The sequence below is a fragment of the Ahaetulla prasina genome, chromosome 8 (genome assembly GCF_028640845.1).
Source record: "Ahaetulla prasina isolate Xishuangbanna chromosome 8, ASM2864084v1, whole genome shotgun sequence".
Taxonomy (NCBI): domain Eukaryota; kingdom Metazoa; phylum Chordata; class Lepidosauria; order Squamata; family Colubridae; genus Ahaetulla; species Ahaetulla prasina.
In genome coordinates this window covers 2,447,842-2,467,089 of record NC_080546.1, presented here as the reverse complement: position 1 = coordinate 2,467,089, position 19,248 = coordinate 2,447,842, and the positions used below count along the sequence as shown (strand labels likewise).

At 42.8% G+C, this 19,248-nt stretch overlaps 1 protein-coding gene across 2 annotated transcripts in view; it reads left to right on the top strand.

The window, feature by feature from the left end:
* Positions 1-2,418: 2,418 nt before the first annotated feature.
* LOC131203490 (C-type lectin domain family 4 member F-like) overlaps positions 2,419-19,248 on the top strand; it is a 44,664-nt gene continuing 27,834 nt past the window's right edge. The window contains exons 1-5 of one of the 2 annotated variants that reach the window (XM_058193797.1): positions 2,419-4,194; positions 9,584-9,687; positions 14,443-14,603; positions 15,253-15,337; positions 17,547-17,645. In XM_058193797.1, coding sequence (XP_058049780.1) covers positions 15,295-15,337; positions 17,547-17,645 — 142 coding nt within the window. In that variant the 5' untranslated portion in view covers positions 2,419-4,194; positions 9,584-9,687; positions 14,443-14,603; positions 15,253-15,294. Of the gene's footprint in view, positions 4,195-9,583; positions 9,688-10,612; positions 11,518-14,442; positions 14,604-15,252; positions 15,338-17,546; positions 17,646-19,248 lie in introns of those variants that run through there. The other variant, XR_009156409.1, reaches the window with a different exon arrangement.

Sequence of the window (19,248 nt, the reverse complement as noted above, 5' to 3'; positions counted from 1 at the left end):
CTGGGCATTTTCAAATACCGGCACAAGGCAAACAACGACAATCTTTCTTCTTGGGATGGTGGTTAAAATGGACTTTTCTTTCTTTTCTTCTTGTGTCCTTCAAGGGATATTTGCTAATTTTTGGCATGACCTGACCAGCTCTGGTTTATATCTTGCAAGTCTCTTGTGCCTGCTCCTGTTTTTGGCCACAGTTGTGATGATCATTTTGTGTAAGTTGTTAACCTCTCCTAGCCTAATACATTAGAACTTAGAAATAAGCCTTCAGAATTACTCTGGAAAGGGTTTTTAAAAAAACATTTAAAAATAATGCATTGGAATATTATGTTTATCTTCATTTTTTTTAAAAAAAACAGATCTTTGGGAACTAAACAGATCAGCATCCATGAACGCAGCAATTAAAGTTGTTATGGACTTTGTTATAAGCAGGGATCCTTCCCTCAGAAATGAAAGCGGTAAGCAAGGTGTTCTTATCAGTATCCCTCAAATGATTTCCTTGCAGATGATACACAGCTCCATCAATCATATCCAAGGTAGACAAGTGATAACGTAACAATTGCTGGAAATGCCATGGAACCGAGGAGACACATTGGTATATGTGGTAGAAATCTGAAAAATCTTAAAAGGACTGAGAAGTCCAATGCTGAAAATATTGGGATTTAAATTTGAAATGAATCCACATCTTTTCTTTCGTAGGTATTATCAAAGCTCTTTCTGCCTTAAGTTGTGATAAAGAGGGAAATCTTCTGTGTTTCTCTCCATGCTACAGTTGGTAGCTTTTTATAGAGTTACCTTACAGGGGAGATAGGCAACATAATAATAAAATAAATAAATAAATAAAATAATAAAATAAAAATACTTGCCTCTAGAAGTTGTGAGTGCTCCAGTACTGGAGGTTTTAAAGAATGATAGGACAACCATTTGTCTGAAATAGTATAGAGCAGGGGTTTCCAAACTTGGTAACGTTAAGACTTGTGGACTTCAACTCCCAGAATTCCTCAGCCAGCTTTGCCAGCTTTGCTGGCTGAGGAATTCTGGGAATTGAAATCCACAAGTGTCTTAAAGTTGTTAAGTTTGGACACCCCTTGTATAGAGTCTGCTGCTTGAGCAGGGTCTTGGGCTAGAAAATCTCCAAGGACCTTTCCAACTCTATTATTCTATTATTCTGTCATAATTTTTTTCTATATATTTTGTAATATGGACAGAAATCCCTTGCTTAAATAACAGAAAACTTAGGAATATGACTGAAATTGTCAGGTGCAGGTAACCAGAAGCAAGAGTTTGTTTCAAAATACTTCAAGTTTATTACATGCTACCTATTCACAAGAATCCGAACTGCACTACTCAAGGCAATTGGTGCTTGATAAGAGTCAGCAGAATTCAAGGGATGGGAGGGGGGGGCTGGACTTAGTTCTCTTGTGTTAGTGAAGTGACTCCAGACTATTGATGCATTTGACCCCACCCTGGAACTCAGCCTGGCCATTTCCTACAGCAGAGGTGGGGTACTAGGGTGCCTTTACGACTTGTGGACTTCAATTCTCAGAATTCTTGAGCCAGACATGCTAGTTCAAGAATTCTGGGAGTTGAAATCCTCAGCTCATAATGTGTTAAGTAAAGTGATTCCAGACCAATGATGCATTTGACTTCACCCTCGGACTCAGCCTGCTCCTCTCCTGTAGGAAAATTTTCTGAGAAAATAGCCATGGATCTAGGTGGGTGGTGGGCTTCCCTTTGCTGGACCCGTATCTGTTAAAGCTGATTTTTTGTTAGATTCCTGCCTTAAACAAAATTGGAACTGAATGTCTAAATTGCTAACATAATGTAAGCCACCCTGAGTCTTCGGAGAAGGGCGGGATATAAATGCAAATAAATAAATAATAAATAAATAAATAAATAAATGCTCTATCCAACTCTGTGCCTCTACCGTAGAGTGTAACAAGGTATATGGAAAAGTTTTGCTTACCTTGTGATTGACCTGGAAAGCCAGGGGGGGGGAAGGGAGGGGGGAAGGGGGTTTTCTGGGAGGGAGGGGGGAAAAAGGGGGGAAAATGTTTTTGTTTTTTAAAACTTTTTCAATAAAAAAAAAAAGGAAAAATTTTGCTTGTTGAAATCTGTCTGACTTGAATTTTGCAAACCTTTTTAGAATATGAAATATTTTCTGGTGCTCAGAGGTTAGCAGAAGAATTGGCACTAGAGACTTTAAAAATCATTGAAGTGGAAAGTGCAATTGGTAAGTCTGAGGGTGCAATGTGAAGCATTCAGGGGTTGGGGGAAGCCAGCCTGAGACGACATCCAGGGGTGAAATCTGTACTGGTTTGCTACTGGCTTGCTTGCACAGCTACTGGCTTGCTTGCACAGTAGCATGCACAGTACACGCCAAAAGGAGGCTTGGGAAGGTAAGTAGAACAGCGAGGGGGCGAATCAGCTGCGGCGCGCAGTTTAGCTTTGCTAGAAAGCAGGAAATCCTACGATCGTCGGATCATAGCTTTTTTTAACTACCGGTTTGACCGAACTGGTAGCTTTTTTTTACTACTGGTTCGCCCAGATGGGTAGTTTCTATCGCTACCGGTTCTCCTGAACTGGAGTGAACCAGTAGCATTTCACCCCGACTACATCTGTTGAAAATCTACCTCAGCTTTTGAAAGTAGAGAGCTTCCTTTCTCTTGCCCATCTGTTCACCCTGCTGAAGGTCAAGGCAACATTTTTAGTTCCTGATTTGTACTAAAATTTGCAATCTATTTTTTTCTCCATTGCAGACAAGCTGCAGTGGTTAAAAAAAATATCCATGAAATGGAAGAGTATCTCAATAACTGAAATAAAATAAAATAAGACAGGACTTCCCTCAGTTGAACTCTTTCCATGACTTTAGGGACATGTTCGTGAAGACTTTTCTTGGCAATGATCCAGAAGGGTCTCAGAAGCAGTTTCTTTGCTGCTTTCTGGAGACACATTCAGCATTAGGGGGGAAATATTAAAAACTAATCTCAAATTATTATTAAAACAGCTACCAACTTCTTAACAGAAAAGAAAGCTGTGGAGCAAAATGAAAGAGAGAAAGAGATTTTTTAAAAAAATTTTTTTGTAGAGCCATCTAGATATGTCGGTTCCTGAAATTGCCAGCAAGGCTTAACTAATGCTGCCTATGGAAAACCGACCCAGCTACCTCAGGCTGGAAGGAGCTCATCTCCAAATTGGGTACCTGAGGGCCATATCACCAGTCACCTCCTGCCTGCAGGTTCTTCCTACAATTAAAGCTTCCTGAAGAGTCTCAGGATTTGACAGAAAACCCAAAAGACAATTGAGACTTCCTCTCTCCATTAAACAAACCGACAACGTCTGATTTCACTCTCAGGTGCTTCGTCTTCTGCCAAGCTAGCTACAGCTGCAGGACGCAAGCCTAGTTCTCTGACCTTCTCTACTTCTGACCACTTTGTCTGAGTCAGATTTGTGTCTCTAGTCAGGATCAAGTAGCATAGATCTCTGTATCCCTCTTCAGGGAAGGGAAGGAAACGAATGAAGCTGGGTGTGAAATTTCAGTACTGTGCAGGTTGTCCTTGACTTACAACAGTTCATTTAGTGACCGTTCGAAGTTACAACGGCGCCGAAAAAACTGGCCTATTGCCCTTTTTGACACTTAACGACCGTTGCAGCACCCCTGTGGTCACATGATCAAAATTCAGACGCTTGGCAACTGACTCATGTTTATGATGGGTGCAGTGCCCTGGGGTCACGTGATCCCCTTTTGCGACCTGCTGACGGGCAAAGTCAAAGAGGAAATCAGAGTCACTTAACAACCGTGTGACTAATTTAAGTACTGCAGCAATTCCTTTAACAACTATGGCAAGAAAATGGGATCAAAACTCACTTAACAAATGTCTTACATAACAACATCAATTTTGGGCTCCGTTGGGGTCATAAGTCGAGGACTACCTATATACAGTTTCAATATGCAGAACCTTCAGCATATCTTCTACTAAATGCTGTGTCTTCCTCTCTTGCTTTCTTCCTGCAACTCTCTCTGGAACATTTCTTCACTGGCTGAAAGACGTCATTACTATTCTGCTAAAAAAACACTGGGTGCCCTTTGAGGGGGCCCTTTACTTCTTCAACACCATCGCCAGCAACTGGACCACAGCCCAAAAATTTTGTGAGACTAAAAAATCCAACTTGGCTTGTATTGAAAGTACTCCGGAAGAAGTAAGTATTTTGGAGGAATATTTGGTCTAGTGATTAAGGTACCAGGCTAAAAAGCCAGAGACTGCTTCAAATATCTGATCAGTTTCTTCATCACGTGTAGTTTGTCTCTCAAATTTTCTGTCTTGGGACAAATTGGGAGGATTTTTTGGTCTAGTGGTTAAGGTACCAAGCTAGAAAGTCAGAGATGGTGAGTTCTAGTACTGTCTTAGCCACGAAAGTTAGGTGATTTTGGGCAATCATCAGGAGAAAGTGAGTTCTAGTTCTGCCTTAGGCACGAAAACCAGCTAGGTGACTTTGGACTAATCACCAGGAGCCAGTGACTTCTAGTCTTGACTTAGCCCTGAAAGCCAGCTAGTGACTTGGTCTGTCCCTCTCTCAGCTCAGCTCACCTCACAGGTTTGTTGTTGTAGAACAATAGGAGAAGGAATGTGTGTTGCATATGTTCACTGCTTTAAGTTATTTGTAAAAATAATACAGGTGGGATGAAACAAATAAAAGTAGTAATAATAATAATAGCAATAACAGCAATAATAATAATAATTTTTAAATTTTTAAATATTCAGTTGATTCATGTTTAATGAATAAAAGAGAAATAATAATAATAATAATAATAATAATAATAATAATAATAATAATAATAATAATAATAATAATAATAATAATAATAATAATAATAATGGGATTTGTGGAGCTCTTAAAAATAGATATTACGCACTGTACAGACAGAATCAATAAGGTGATTTCAAGCAGTTCTTATCACTTTATGAACTAATACTATTGCATCTAAAAGAGCACTGAACATTATCAAAGTTATTTGGTAAGCTGACAGAGAAAATTTGTATGTGAAAAAATGTAATTTCTGGCAACATTCTTACGCTGGTTATTCTTTGAGTTGAGGAGACAAAGGGAAAATTCCTCTCTCTCTCTTGTTGGACAAGATCAGCCTAACCTCAATACCAGGGAAGATTCTGGAAAAGATAATCAAGCAACGAATCACCGAACACCTAGAAGCAAACAAAGTAATGACCAAAAGCCAACATTGGTTTGTCAAAAACAGATCATGCCAGACTAATCTCATTGCATTCTTTGACAAAGTGACAAAATTAGTGGACCAGAGGAATGCTGTCGATATAATTTACTTGGACTTCAGCAAAGCATTTGATAAAGTAGACCATAACCTACTACTAGATAAAGTAGAAAAATGTGGGTTAGACAGCACCACCACCAGATGGATTCGTAACTGGCTGACCAACCACACTCAATGTGTAGTCCTCAATGGAACTACATCCACATGGAGGGAAGTATGCAGTGGAGTACCCCAAGGCTCTGTTTTAGGCCCAGTACTCTTCAACATCTTCATCAATGACTTGGACGAGGGGATAGATGGGGAACTCATCAAATTTGCAGATGACACCAAGCTGGCAGGAATAGCCAACTCTCCAGAAGATAGGCTCAAGATACAGAAAGATCTTGACAGACTTGAACATTGGGCGCTATCTAACAAAATGAAATTCAACAGCAAAAAAAGTAAGGTTCTACATTTAGGCCAAAAAAACAAAAAGCACAGGTACTGGATATGTTATACCTTGCTCAGTAGTAACTGTGAGAGGGATCTTGGAGTCCTAGTGGACAACCATTTAGATATGAGCCAGCAGTGTGCAGCAGCTGCTAAAAAAGCCAACACAGTTCTGGGCTGCATAAACAGAGGGATAGAATCAAGATCACGTGAAGTGTTAATACCACTTTATAATGCCTTGGTAAGGCCACACTTGGAATATTGCATTCGGTTTGGTCGTCACGATGTAAAAAAGATGCTGAGACTCTAGAAAGAGTTCAGAGAAGAGCAACAAAGATGATTAGGGGACTGGAGATTAAAACATATGAAGAACAGTTGCAGGAACTGGGTATGTCTAGTTTAATGAAAAGAAGGACTAGGGGAGACATGATAGCAGTGTTCCAATATCTCAGGGGTTGCCACAAAGAAGAGGGAGTCAAACTATTCTCCAAAGCACCTGAGGGCAGAACAAGAAGCAATGGGTGGAAAGTAATCAAAGAGAGAAGCAACCTAGAACTAAGGAGAAATTTCCTGACAGAACAATTAATCAGTGGAACAACTTGCCTGCAGAAGTTGTAAATGCTCCAACACTGGAAATTTTTAAGAAAATGTTGGATAGCCATTTGTCTGAAATGGTGTAGGGTTTCCTGCCTGGGCAGGGGGTTACTAGGAGACCTCCAAGGTCCCTTCCAACTCTGATATTATTATTATTAAGATGGAGTCTTTCCCTAATGAAGAGAAGGATTGGGGTGCCATGATAGCAGTCTTCCAATAATTGAGGCTCTGTTGTGACCCAAACCCAAGTAGGTAGCAACAAACTCAGTCCGTGATAAAATAAACTATATTCAAACAGCTGGGAATTACTTCATTCCCAACATTGTTTAACTCAAAGGAAAACAAAGACCTCCCAAATACAAATTCTTCAGTTATCACAAACCTGAGTCCAATTAGGCAAACTGCCAAAGGCCCTTCCTGATAAATGTCCAGAAGTTACCAAAACACGGAGCAGAGGATGCAGCTACAGCATTGGCAAGCTGAAACACTGATGTCTATTATTAAGCCTTATAGGAGGGGCCAATCATCTCTTGGCCCTACTCCTGAGTTGTCCTCTTTGCTTGAGCTGCTCTTGCCTTCTGGCAGCTTTTCTCATGCATGCATTAGGAACAGGCTCCTCCAGTTCCTCTTCCTCACTATTATCAGTCTCTGGAGTTTCTGAGTCCGCACCTCACTTCCCAATGGCCCTGGCCTCACCTCAGCCTCATCGCTGTCCGACTCGGTTTCCAGCTCCGTAGGCTGCTGATGGACCACAACAGGCTCTGCCACAGAGAAGAGGGGCTGAACCTGTTCTCCAAAGCACCTGAAGGCAGGACAAGAAGCAAAGGATTTTTATTTATTTATTTATTTATCATATTTATATACCGCCCTATCTCCCTAGGGACTCAGGGCAGTTCACAGGCAAATAAAAATACATATAAATACAGGATAAAATAACAATTAAAAAACTTATTCTACATAGCCCGATTATATTAAAAAACCATATCCATAATAAAACCCATTAAAACCAATAAAAACCAATATAAAATTTAAAATCTACTCCAGTCCTGCACAAGTAAATAGATGTGTTTTAAGCTCGTGGCGGAAGGTTCGGAGGTCCGGGAGTTGACGAAGTCCTGGGGGGAGTTCGTTCCAGAGGGTGGGAGCCCCCACAGAGAAGGCCCTTCCCCTGGGTGTCGCCAGACGGCACTGCCTAGCTTACGGCACCCTGAGGAGTCCCTCTCTGTGAGAGCGCACGGGTCGGTGAGAGGTATTCGGTGGCAGCAGACGGTCCCGTAAGTAACCCGGCCCTATGCCATGGAGCGCTTTAAAGATAGTTACCAAAACCTTGAAGCGCACCCGGAAGGCCACAGGCAGCCAGTGCAGTCTGCGCAGGAGAGGTGTCACATGGGAGCCACGAGGGGCTCCCTCTATCACCCACGCAGCCGCATTCTGAACTAACTGAAGCCTCCGGATGCCCCTCAAGGGGAGCCCCATGTAGAGAGCATTGCAGTAATCCAGACGAGACGTCACGAGGGCGTGAGTGACCGTGCATAGGGCATCCCGGTCTAGAAAGGGGCGCAACTGGCGAACCAGGCGAACCTGGTAAAAAGCTCTCCTGGAGACGGCCGTCAAATGATCTTCAAAAGACAGCCGTTCATCCAGGAGGACGCCCAAGTTGCGCACCCTCTCCATCGGGGCCAATGACTCGCCCCCAACAGTCAGCCGTGGACTCAGCTGACTGTACCGGGATGCCGGCATCCACAGCCACTCTGTCTTGGAGGGATTGAGCTTGAGCCTGTTTCTCCCCATCCAGACCCGTACGGCTTCCAAACACCGGGACAGCACTTCGATAGCTTCATTGGGGTGGCCCGGCGTGGAAAAGTACAGCTGGGTGTCATCAGCGTACAGCTGGTACCTCACACCGAAGCCACTGATGATCTCACCCAGCGGCTTCATATAGATGTTGAACAGAAGGGGCGAGAGAATCGACCCCTGAGGCACCCCACAAGTGAGGCTCCTCGGGGCCGACCTCTGCCCCCCTGTCAACACCGAAATCAATCAAGGAGAGAACCAACCTAGACCTAAGGAAGAATTTCATGACAATCAGGAACAATCAACCAGTGGAACCAGCTGCCTCCAGAAGTTGTGAATGCTCCAACACCGGCAGCTTTTTTTGGAAGAGATTGGACAATGATTGGTCTGAAATAGTATAAGGTTTCCTGCCTGAGCAAGGGGGTTGGACTAGAAGACCTCCAAGATCCCTTCCAACCCTGTTATTCTGTATTCTGATTTCCTGTCACAGAGCTTCTCCTTGGGCATTCTGATTATGCTGTTTTTGGTTAGGTTGTTTCATAATAATCTCTTTGACATCCTAACATTGTCTTGACAGATCCAAAAAATCTGTAGAATGTATCTTCATGTAGGGATGCTGACTGCCAGTGAGATCCCTGCAAAGTTTCATTTTTTAAAGCTGATATCTGAGCTGCCAAAATTGGATGCTGCTCCTCCAAAAGAAGAACCCCCCCAATAAACAAACAAACAAACAAACAAACAGCAAGAGAAAGGAAATAAATGAAGTAATCACCATTCAGGATCCTTTTTATTTATCACAGATTTTGTTAACAAGGAGATTCCATGTAATTCACTTTTTTTCCGTTCATTGTTTAACGGAAGTATGTTTTTTTTTTTTTTACTCTTTAACAAATAAGTTTAATACAGCTTGGGAAGAGCCCATTGTTGCAATGGCAACCTTATCTTTATGTTTTACCCGAGTTCAAACTTTTATATCTTATTGATTTTATAAGGATTTTTTTGTTTGATTGTTGTGAATCCATCAGTCATGGAGACTAGGTTGCCAAACAAGTTTATGCCTATGGAGATGCTCAGTCATCCAGGTCATGGTTGTCCCACAGGTGCTTTTTCAAAAGGAACTCAACATTTTTTTGTTTTTCCTTGAGATTTTTGTTTCTCATCCAAGAAGCTTCTTCAGTTCTGACTTTGGATGCTTGGCAACTTCAGTTCTTCTTCAGAAGAAGAACTGAAGAAGCTTCTTGGATGAGAAGCGAAACAACTTCAAGGAAAAACAAAGAAAGTCCAGGTTTTTTGAAAAAGCACCTTTGGGACAAACAAGTTAACCATTATTATTATTGCTATTTCTGGTAGTTGCACATTCATCCAGGTGTTTAGACCAAATTTAGCATCTTATCCACCTGTTGAGATCTTACCTAGGACATTTGGTAGGTTAAAAATGTCACTGAAGGAGTATTTCTAACTGTGGTGTGCGCTTGATGTTTTCAGGTGTTTGTTACAAGACAAATTGCAAAGCATCCTAAGGACTTTTGGATTGGGCATAATTTCAACATCACATGGAGATGCGTCGATGGCACAGTAACAAAAGTTTTGTAAGTTGGTCCATGTTATGGACACTATCTCTATGCCTTCTTCTATAGAAACCCTGAAAGAAATTCCCGCTTGTATTCTGCTGAAAGCTCTACTCTACTATGAAAATATTTACAGACCCCTCACATCCTGGACATAAATTGTTTCAACTCCTACCCTCAAAGCGACGCTACAGAGCACTGCACACCAGAACAACTAGACACAAAAACAGTTCCTTCCCAAACACCATCACTCTGCTAATCAAATAATTCCCTCAACATGTCAAACTATTTACTAAATCTGCAATACTATTAATCTTCTCATCGTTCCCATCACCCATCTCCTCCCACTTATGACTGTATGACTGTAACTTTGTTGCTTGTATTCTTAAGATTTATATTGATTGATTGTTTCCTGATTGCTCGTTTGTACCCTATGACTATCATTAAGTGTTGTACCTTAGAATTCTTGATGAACATATCTTTTCTTTTATGTACACTGAGAGCGTATGCACCAAGACAAATTCCTTGTATGTCCAATCACACTTGGCCAATAAAGAATTCTATTCTATTCTATTCTATTCTATTCTATTCTATTCTATTCTATTCTATTCTATTCTATTCTATTCTATTCTATTCTGCACATTCATCCTTATCAGGAATATACACTCTGCAGCCCCAGGGTGTGACTATCTGAAAGGGTTCACTGGGTTCTAAGTGTCATGTGATAAAAAGGTGAAATTATTCAATAAATAACAAAATGCCTGCTCACTTTTATAGGCATTACACACATGTGTAAAAAGGAATAGGCCTTTGATGATGTGCTTGTGGTCAACCTTCTTGACTTTCTTGACCTTCCCAGGGACACCCCTATCCTCATTACTCTCCTACAGATGACTACTTATCTTAATTGCCTGGGTGACTAACATATACTGTGTTTGACTTCCAGCTACTGGTCTGTGGCAACTGTAACTGAATACTATAAAGACAGATGTGTCATTGTGCTATCCCGCTGTTTGACGGCACCAAACTGCTGGACTAATGTTGATTGCTCGATAGATTACTTCACCATTTGTGAGAGGAAGCCAGATAAAAAGTGGCACATATAAAATGCAGCCCCTTTCAGCAAGCTGTAACTGAATTGGTACAAAAGGCGAAGCCCTTCGATATCCAACAGAATTCCCGAAATGCCTGATGGAAGAGTTCAGCTTTCTGTACATCCAAGACCAGGTCTCCAATGGGTGTCTCTGAGCTAAAGAAAATGACTTTCTTGTCCAACGCATAGACGTGTCTACCAAAACGAAAGGTGGAATGGCTTGGTCGTATCCTCCTTTCCACTAGAAATAAATTAATTTTGTATATTGCCTTTGGTGCCTTGCTTGATCCTTCTGATGCCCTGCTTGTTTTTCACACTCCAGCAATTTCTACATTGCAAACCCACAACAATTATTATTTTTGTCCTATTTATCCCCCAGGCCATCACTCCATTAAACACATAATTCCCATGGCACTGTCTTATGCCTAAGGATATTTACCCAGATAGTATATTGGGCTGTATTGCTATTGTCCTTCTTATCTTTCCTATTACCTATTACAAAGTGATAGTCCTAAAACACCAATAGGGGTATTTTATGCCTGTCACTCTGTCAGTTGTATGTTACGATTTATGACTGTATGATATGATTTATCACTTTGTTATTTGCACGTACTCTGAGAGCTTATGCTTGTATGTAAACTATGTATGTAAACTGTATGTTTGTATGTACACTGTATGTTTCTAGAGAGCTTACTCACTGGAGACAAATTCCATGTGTGTCCAACCACACTTGGCAAATAAAGAATTCTATTCTGTTCTGTTCTGTTCATTCTTTATTCTATTCTATTCTATTCTATTCTATTCTATTCTATTCTATTCTATTCTATTCTATTCTATTCTATTCTATTCTATTAAGGAGAGCCACAATCCACATTGTAGTAGATACTGCAAATTGTAGCATCGCGATGAGGAAGCCATATTTAATCAGCAAAGACCAAGATTGATAAAAGGGGGGAAAAATCCATATTTCCTAATGAACTTTATTACCAACAGGATCATGATTCCCAAAGCTTCCACGGGGAGTGACCAGAGATGTTGGGGAAGGGGCCCTCCTGCAACGGGCGAAGGGAGCCCTCGAGCTGTTTTTAGGCCTATTTCAGGAAAAAGAGGAGAGGCGGCTACCTTCCCAGGGGAGGAGGAGGACTTGTCTTCCTGCCCTGCAGAAATGGTCACAGCCTGCACTTGTACTGAGGCAAGATGGTTCTGTGCCCAATTCCGCCTCACAACGGACAAGCCATTTGTGCTGCCCGCTCGGATTTAATGGCGGACCAATTCACGGAAGGCCAATCCTGCATGTGGCCTCATCCTGTGAGAGAAGAATGATGCTGGGAGCCCATGCCAAGAAGAGACTCCCCTAGCAGGGCCCTCAGGGCATGGAGGTAAAGCATGGCAGGCCCTGAACCGGGCAACCGTGAGAGGCAGAGGATCACTTCAAAGGCAATGGCAAAGGGGTCATTTTGGAGGCCTCAGGTAATAAAACTCCAGGCAGCCATCTTGTCTTCCCTCTTTCTTGCTTCCTGCCCAGCAACAGCCCTCTGATTGGCCACTGCTGCCTATCTTTTTGTTTCAATCTTCACTTTGACTCCTGGCTTTGGCTCTGTTTATTCAGCCATTTCCTCATAAGGCCTATGGTGGCAGAACTTCAGGCAGCCATTTTGTCTTGCCTCCTTCTTGCTTCCTGCCTAGCAACAGCTCTTTGATTGGTGGCTGCTGTTTGATTGGCAGCTGGATCAACCTGAGGATGGCCACAAAGGCAGGAAAGAAGGAGCACAAGGTCCTATCACCTGCTCAGGGAGGCAGTCCTTCCATGACAGAAGTGAGCCTGAGAGCCAATTAATCATGAAGAGGCCCATCCAGAGTCACCTGACCCTCGAGGGCCAATAAAAGTCTGTCAAGTTTTGGCGGGAAGGGTTGAGGTATCTTTGAGGAGGGAGGGCAGCCATGATGGGCTCCCTCAGGAAAGGCTGGAAACTGGCTTGGCTATAGTTCGACTTTAGGATGGAGGCCATCACTAGCTTGGCTGCCCTGTCCAATTTCAACGTCCTCATGAAGCCCAGCTACAAATCCAGATAGAAACTATTTTTAGATGCCGCCTAGGACAGGCTAAATATTTGCTTAAAACGTTTAAGTTTTATTGTTGTTGTTTTAACCATTCAATCACGTCCAGCTCTTGGGGTCTTTATAGGCAAGTGCTCTCCCTGCGGCCCTGTCAAGCACAGCTTCTTTTGGTTGTTGGATGTTCATCTTGGTATCGGTTTTAATAGAATCTAATCAGGGTGTTCTTTGCTTGCCCTTTTTTTCTTGTTTCACTAACCATGCCTAACATCACTGCCTTCTCCAATGAATTCTCCATGCATGACAGGGCCAAAGTAATTCAGACGTAGCCTCATGATTTTGACTTCTAATGATGTGACTGGTTTTATATGATTAAACCCCTCTCTGTTGGCTGCTCTGGCTGTCCCAGGAAATAGGGAGGAAGACAGAGATGTTTGTGGACTTGGTATGGCCAAGCCACAGCACAATGAAGATCAGAACTTGCTTCATACTCATGTGTCTCTTACCCTGACTTCATCTATATCCAGGAATGGAGTTGCTGCATACCTAAGTGACAACCAATCATTTGTCATATCAGTCTCTTTGTTCATGCAAAACAGATCAAAGGCGGTATGTAGCAGTGGTGGGTTTCAAATTTTTTTACTACCTGTTCTGTGGATGTGGCTTCGTGGGCATGGCAGGGGAAGGTTACTGCAAAATCCCCATTTCCTCCCAATCAGCTGGGACTCTGGAGGCAGAGAATAGATGGGGGCAGGGCCAGTCAGAATTTTTACTACCGGTCCTCCGAACTACTCAAAATTTCTGCAGCCGGTTCTCCAGAACTGGTCAGAACCTGCTGAAACCCACCTCTGGTACGTAGCCTGTATTTCACAGTGGGAAGGAAACTTCATCTTGGCAGTGGTCTCCATGTGATTTTCGTATGATTGACAAGCTCGGTGAACCCTTACAAATCAACTATTTGGAGACTGATGTGTTGGGTTCATGGTCTTGACTGAGTAGATGAACGTAGCATTATAAAGATGACCCTCACTGTATAAACTGCTTGTTGTGTCCCACTCCTCTGCTGACGGCCGGGTCAGGGAAATCCGAATCAGGCGTGCCTCTGCAGCTCTGCCAAAGTCCTAGCAAAGTCCTCAGGGCAGGCAGGAGACCAGAAAGTGACTTCAGCAAGATATGTTTAGACTTTGCCTGACTCAGAGAATGCCAGAAAGAAGGTCCTTTATATAGGCCATGGGGTGTGGCTCCATGACTCAGCACTTATCCAGGCCTGCCCCTCCCTTCCTTCTGTTGCCTCCGTCTATCAAGTCTTCTGACGCGAGGGTCACTCCAGTCTGCAGCTGTTGGCAATTGACCTTCCTCAGGCTCACATGCTGTGGAGGAGGGGGAGGGGTCTAGTTGCTCCGTTTGCCTGGGCATGGAGCCAGAGCTGGGGGCTGGAGATACTTCCTCCTCTTCAGCCTGTCTGGGCATGGAGCCAGGGCTGGGGCCGGGAGGCATACTAGGATATTCCTCCATGTTCGGAAGCAGATAAGAAGGCCCTGGCTGTGGTGAGATCGGACGAGACACAACACTGCTGAGAAAAGAGAGGGAGATGTGGAATTCATGATTTCTTTTCTGTTGATTGGCAGCTCACCAGCTCCAGTTGGTCAGTGGCAGATGCTGAACTATAAGAATTCTAGAACCTTCAGCATTACACAGGAAGGACAATTGAAGCTGTTGGAAGAAGTCCCAAGAAGGAGTTGAACAGCAGGGATATAAAACCATGGTTGACCAAGAGGGACATGACTAGGTAAGACGCTTGTTCTGATGAGGCTACACACATCACTGTAGGCTAACCTCTCTGGCCTCTGCTTTGCAGAACTGAGGGGTCCTTGGTGCTCTCTGAGCTTGGTTGATTTCTTGCAGGTATTTCATTACCCAAATTAGCGAACATCATCAGGACTAGCACTGATGATGTTACTTGGTTTGGGTAATGAAAGTTCTGCAAGAAAACAACCAAGCTCAGAGAGTACCAAGGAGTCCATATTCCTCCTCCTCCTCCTCCTCCTCTCCACAAACCCCACTCCCTTTTAGCACTGACATGTTACCTGATTTGGGTAATGAAACATCTGCAACAAAACCACCTAGCTCAGAGAACAGCAAGGAACCTTTATTTCAACCCTGAACTACAAATATTCACCTTTTATCAGCTTTTCAGAACTCCAACTCAGGGACTTGTTTCTGAATCCTGTTTCAGTGTTTTTTTTTTGCATGGGAAGCGATTTATGAGGGTTGAATTTTGGGAGCTAATAGGGGCCTCTTTGATTTGCACTTCTGGGCTAAAAATCATGTGCATCACTTTACCTTGACTTCCATCTGGGCTAAAAGGCAAGATACACATTAAATAATTTCTCAACAAGGCATAATTTTAATTTTCTATTCCATATCTGACCCAACAGGAAAAAAAATCCAAGGGAAAAAATATTCAAAATGAAGTTAAAATGGAGGATAGAGAAATAAGACAATTACAGGTTCTAAAGGAAGGTAAGCTATCACATTTTATGAAACCACACTATTTATAAATAGATAAATAAAGAACATGTTTCTTAGTGGTATCTTCTAGAAAGCCAACCACTCCCATTGCCACCTTCAATGAGCCAACTTTGTAACTCCACCTTTTCTGATAGTAGAGGCGGTCGACCTATTCTCCAAAGCACCTGGGTGCAGGACAACGGATGGAAGCTTAAGAAAGAGCAATCCAACCTAGAATTAAGGAGAAATTTCCTGACAGTCAGAACAATTCATTAGTGGACCCTCCAGATACTGTGGGTGCTCCATCACTAGTGTTTTTAAAGAAGCCCCTGGACAGCCATTTGTACGGAATGCTGTAGGGCTTCTTGCCTGAACAGGGGGTTGGATTAGGAGACCTCTAAGGTCCCTTCCAATTCTGCTATTCTGTATTCTTAATAGCTCTACATAAAGCTGGAAATGTAGAATTGTGGGTGCAGAAGGGACAAGCCCAGTGGTGGGATTCAAAAATTTTACTACCGGTTCTGTGGACGTGGCTTGGTGGGCGTGGCAGGGGAAGGATGCTGAAAAATCTCCATTCCCACCCCACTCCAGGGGAAGGTTACTGCAAAATCCCCATTTCCTCCCGATCCGCTGGGACTCAGGAGGCAGAGAACAGATGGGGGTGGGGCTAGTCAGAGGTGGTATTTACTGGTTCTCCAAACTACTCAAAATTTCTGCTACCGATTCTCCAGAACTGGTCAGAACCTGCAGAAAGCCACCCCTGGACAAGTCACTGAAAAAATGATGATTTATTTACATTCCCCAAACTGAGTTTTCTTTCCTGCCCCCTTCCTAGCAACATAATAAATATTAGGAACAAACAAGGGGGTCACGTATCAGTGCCTTCAAATAATCAAAGTTTCTGCTATGGATCTACAGCACCAAAAGCTAAGCAAAAGAAGGTTGTGAAGACCAAGATAGAAGACATCCATGAAAATATGGCCAGAGAACCCTATCCACCGGGTGAATTAGCTGTGTGTCCTGAAGTATGGCAGGGCATGTGGGGAGCGGGAAGAGTTTTGGGAAAGGATGGGAATTGGCAGTCAAGGCTGTTGAGCAAACAGGATCGGAGGGCAAACCAGATGCCTGGACCAGAGAGTAGATGAGCAAGAAATGTGGTTCCCTCCCCCCCTGAAATGTGCTGATCTCTCAGACTTGGGGCTAGAAAGTGAGCCTAGCAAATGCCAAGAGTTAAGTGAGTTTTGCCCCATTTTACAACCTTTCTTGCCACAGTCGTTAAGTGAATCATTGCAGTTGGTAAGTGAATCTGGTTTACCCATTGACTTTGTTTGTCAGAAGGTCACAAAAGGTGCACTGCAACTGTCATATATGTGAGACAGTTGCCAACTGTCTGAATGTTGATGATGTGACCATGGGGCTGCTGCAACGGTCATAAGTGTGAAAAATGGTTGTAAGTCACTCTTTTCAGTGATGTGGTAACTTTGAACGGTCACTAATTGAAGTGTTGTGAGTCGAGGACTAACTGTAATTTTTAAAATAAAATAAAATATCTCAAACAAATATCTTGATGCAAGACATCCTTGCTATTCCTTCTTTCCTGTACTTTCCTATACTTTCCTGATCCTGTGCTTTCAAGAAGTAAGAGCAGTGAAAATTATAGACAGATGTCCCAAAGGTGCTTTTTCAAAAGGCAGCTGGACTTTCTCCCTTTTTCCTTGAAGACGCTTCATTTCTCATCCAAGTAGCTTCTTCAGTTTTGAATGAAGAGACCGAAGAAGCTTCTTGGGTGAGAAGCTAAACATCTTCAAGGAAAAACAAAGACAGTCCGGTTGTGTTTTGAAAAAGCACCTTTGGGACAACCATGACCTGGATGACTGAGAATCTCCATAGATATTCAGAGCTGAAGAAACATCTTGGATGAGAAGCGAAACACCTTCAAAGAAAATGCAGAAAGACATACAGGCAGCTGAACACTCTCTGAAGTCCTTAGGGGAATCTCATCTAATGATATTTCTCTTTTGACAAGCAAAGTCAATGGGGGAAGCCAGATTCACTTAACAACCAGGTTTCAAGTGCGGCAATTCACTTAACAACTGTGGCAAGAAAGGTCATAAAATGGGGCAAAGCTCACTTAACAAGTGGCTCACTTAACCACAAAAATATTGTAGTCGTAAGTCGAGGACTATGTGTAAGAGGATCGTTTTCTTTTGTGTCCTCTTAGAAAGAGCCTCTGATATTTGGCATACCAACTTGCATAAATGGATTTTGGGTTTCCTGTGCCTGCTTATGATTTCCAGCTCAGCCGCAATATACACAAAATGTGAGTACTCGAGTAAGTGCCTCGTCTTTGCAGAAGGCTCTCCAAAATGAAGGCACCACCAACTCTTCCTCCAAGGTTCTTTCGCCTCCCAGCGACATCCTTGCTTATAATGCATTGTTCCTATCAGTGGCACTTTGGTCACGCCACTCTCTGCTTGGACTTTACCAATGCTTCATCAGCCAAATCTAAGGTCTTGCATCCTTAAAAAGTTTCCGTGGGGTTCTTGGTCCCAGTTCCCCAGCCTCTCAGCTTCATGCATCTAAGAGCGGCAGGGTTGCAATGTGTGAATTTACTGTTTAACTGCTCATATGCTCTGTACAGAAGTCTTTAGAGGAGAAGCCCTTGAACCCAGAAGGACCTTGACTTTACATGAAAAAAGTGACGGATGACTGTTCTTTGTACTGAAGACCATTGTAGCATCCCCATGGTAACGTGATTAAAATTCAGAGACTTGGTATCTGATTCATATTTATGATGGCTGCCGTGTCCCAGGGTCACCCAAGGTGATCTCCTTTTGTGACCTTCTGACAAGCCAAGTCAATGGGGAAGCCAGAGTCACTTAATAATCATGTTAACTAACTTAACAACTGTGGCCAGAAAGGTCGTAAAATGGGGCAAAACTCACTTAACAAATATTTCACTAAGCAACAGAAATGTTGGGCTCAGTTGTGGTCATAGGTTGAGGACAGCCTGTAATCAACCTGTGGGGATGGTTTTTCTTTTTGCTTTAGCAGGGCTTTCATGGCAGTAAGGGAGATATTATTTCCCAGGGTAAATACGAGGCAAGAGTCAATATGCAATCCAAGGTCTTCAGTATCCTGGTTTTTAATAAAACAGAACAACTGGTTTCGGTCAGCTATAGAACCTAGTTTCTATGTTCCTGTATTTTTTGGGCAGTAGGAACTCGACACAAGTTACAAAAGATGCCTTTTTTTTCTGCCCGGGAATGGCTTCTTCCTAGTGCAAAGATGAGAGCCAGTTTGGGGCAGTGATTAAAGCAGGGGTAGTCAACCTTTTTATACCTACCACCCACTTTTGTATCTCTGTTAGTAGTAAAATTTTCTAACCGCCCACCGGTTCCACAGTAATGCGCCATGTATCGTTGTCTGCGCATGCCTCGCACCCATCGTGGATTGGGTTTGGGGGAGGTGTCGGCTACCAGCTCTGCTTGTCTGTTACTGCTGGGTGGTGTGGGGGGAGATGCGCGAGCTATTCTGGGATGAGGCTCTTTTGTTTGCAGTCGCACTATAGCGCCATTTAGATTCACTTACGTAACATGAACTAAACTTATGCGCAGGCGATATAAAGGGTATATTTTCAGAAATTTAAATTGTCACGGGGAATTTTATGGAAACCTAATGAAAATGTTTTTAAATAATGCTATGAATTTTTTAAAAAAAGTCAATTAAATTAAAAAAAGGAAAGTGCTTCAGTATTGGACAAAACCCGTACCGCACACCATGAAAGCTGGAACGCCCACTAGTGGGCGGTAGGGACCAGGTTGACCAGGATTAAAGGCATTTGGCTAAAAAACAGAAGACCATGATTTCTAATCCTGCTTGGGTGCAAAAGCAATTGGGTGACTTTGGGTCAGTCCCACCCT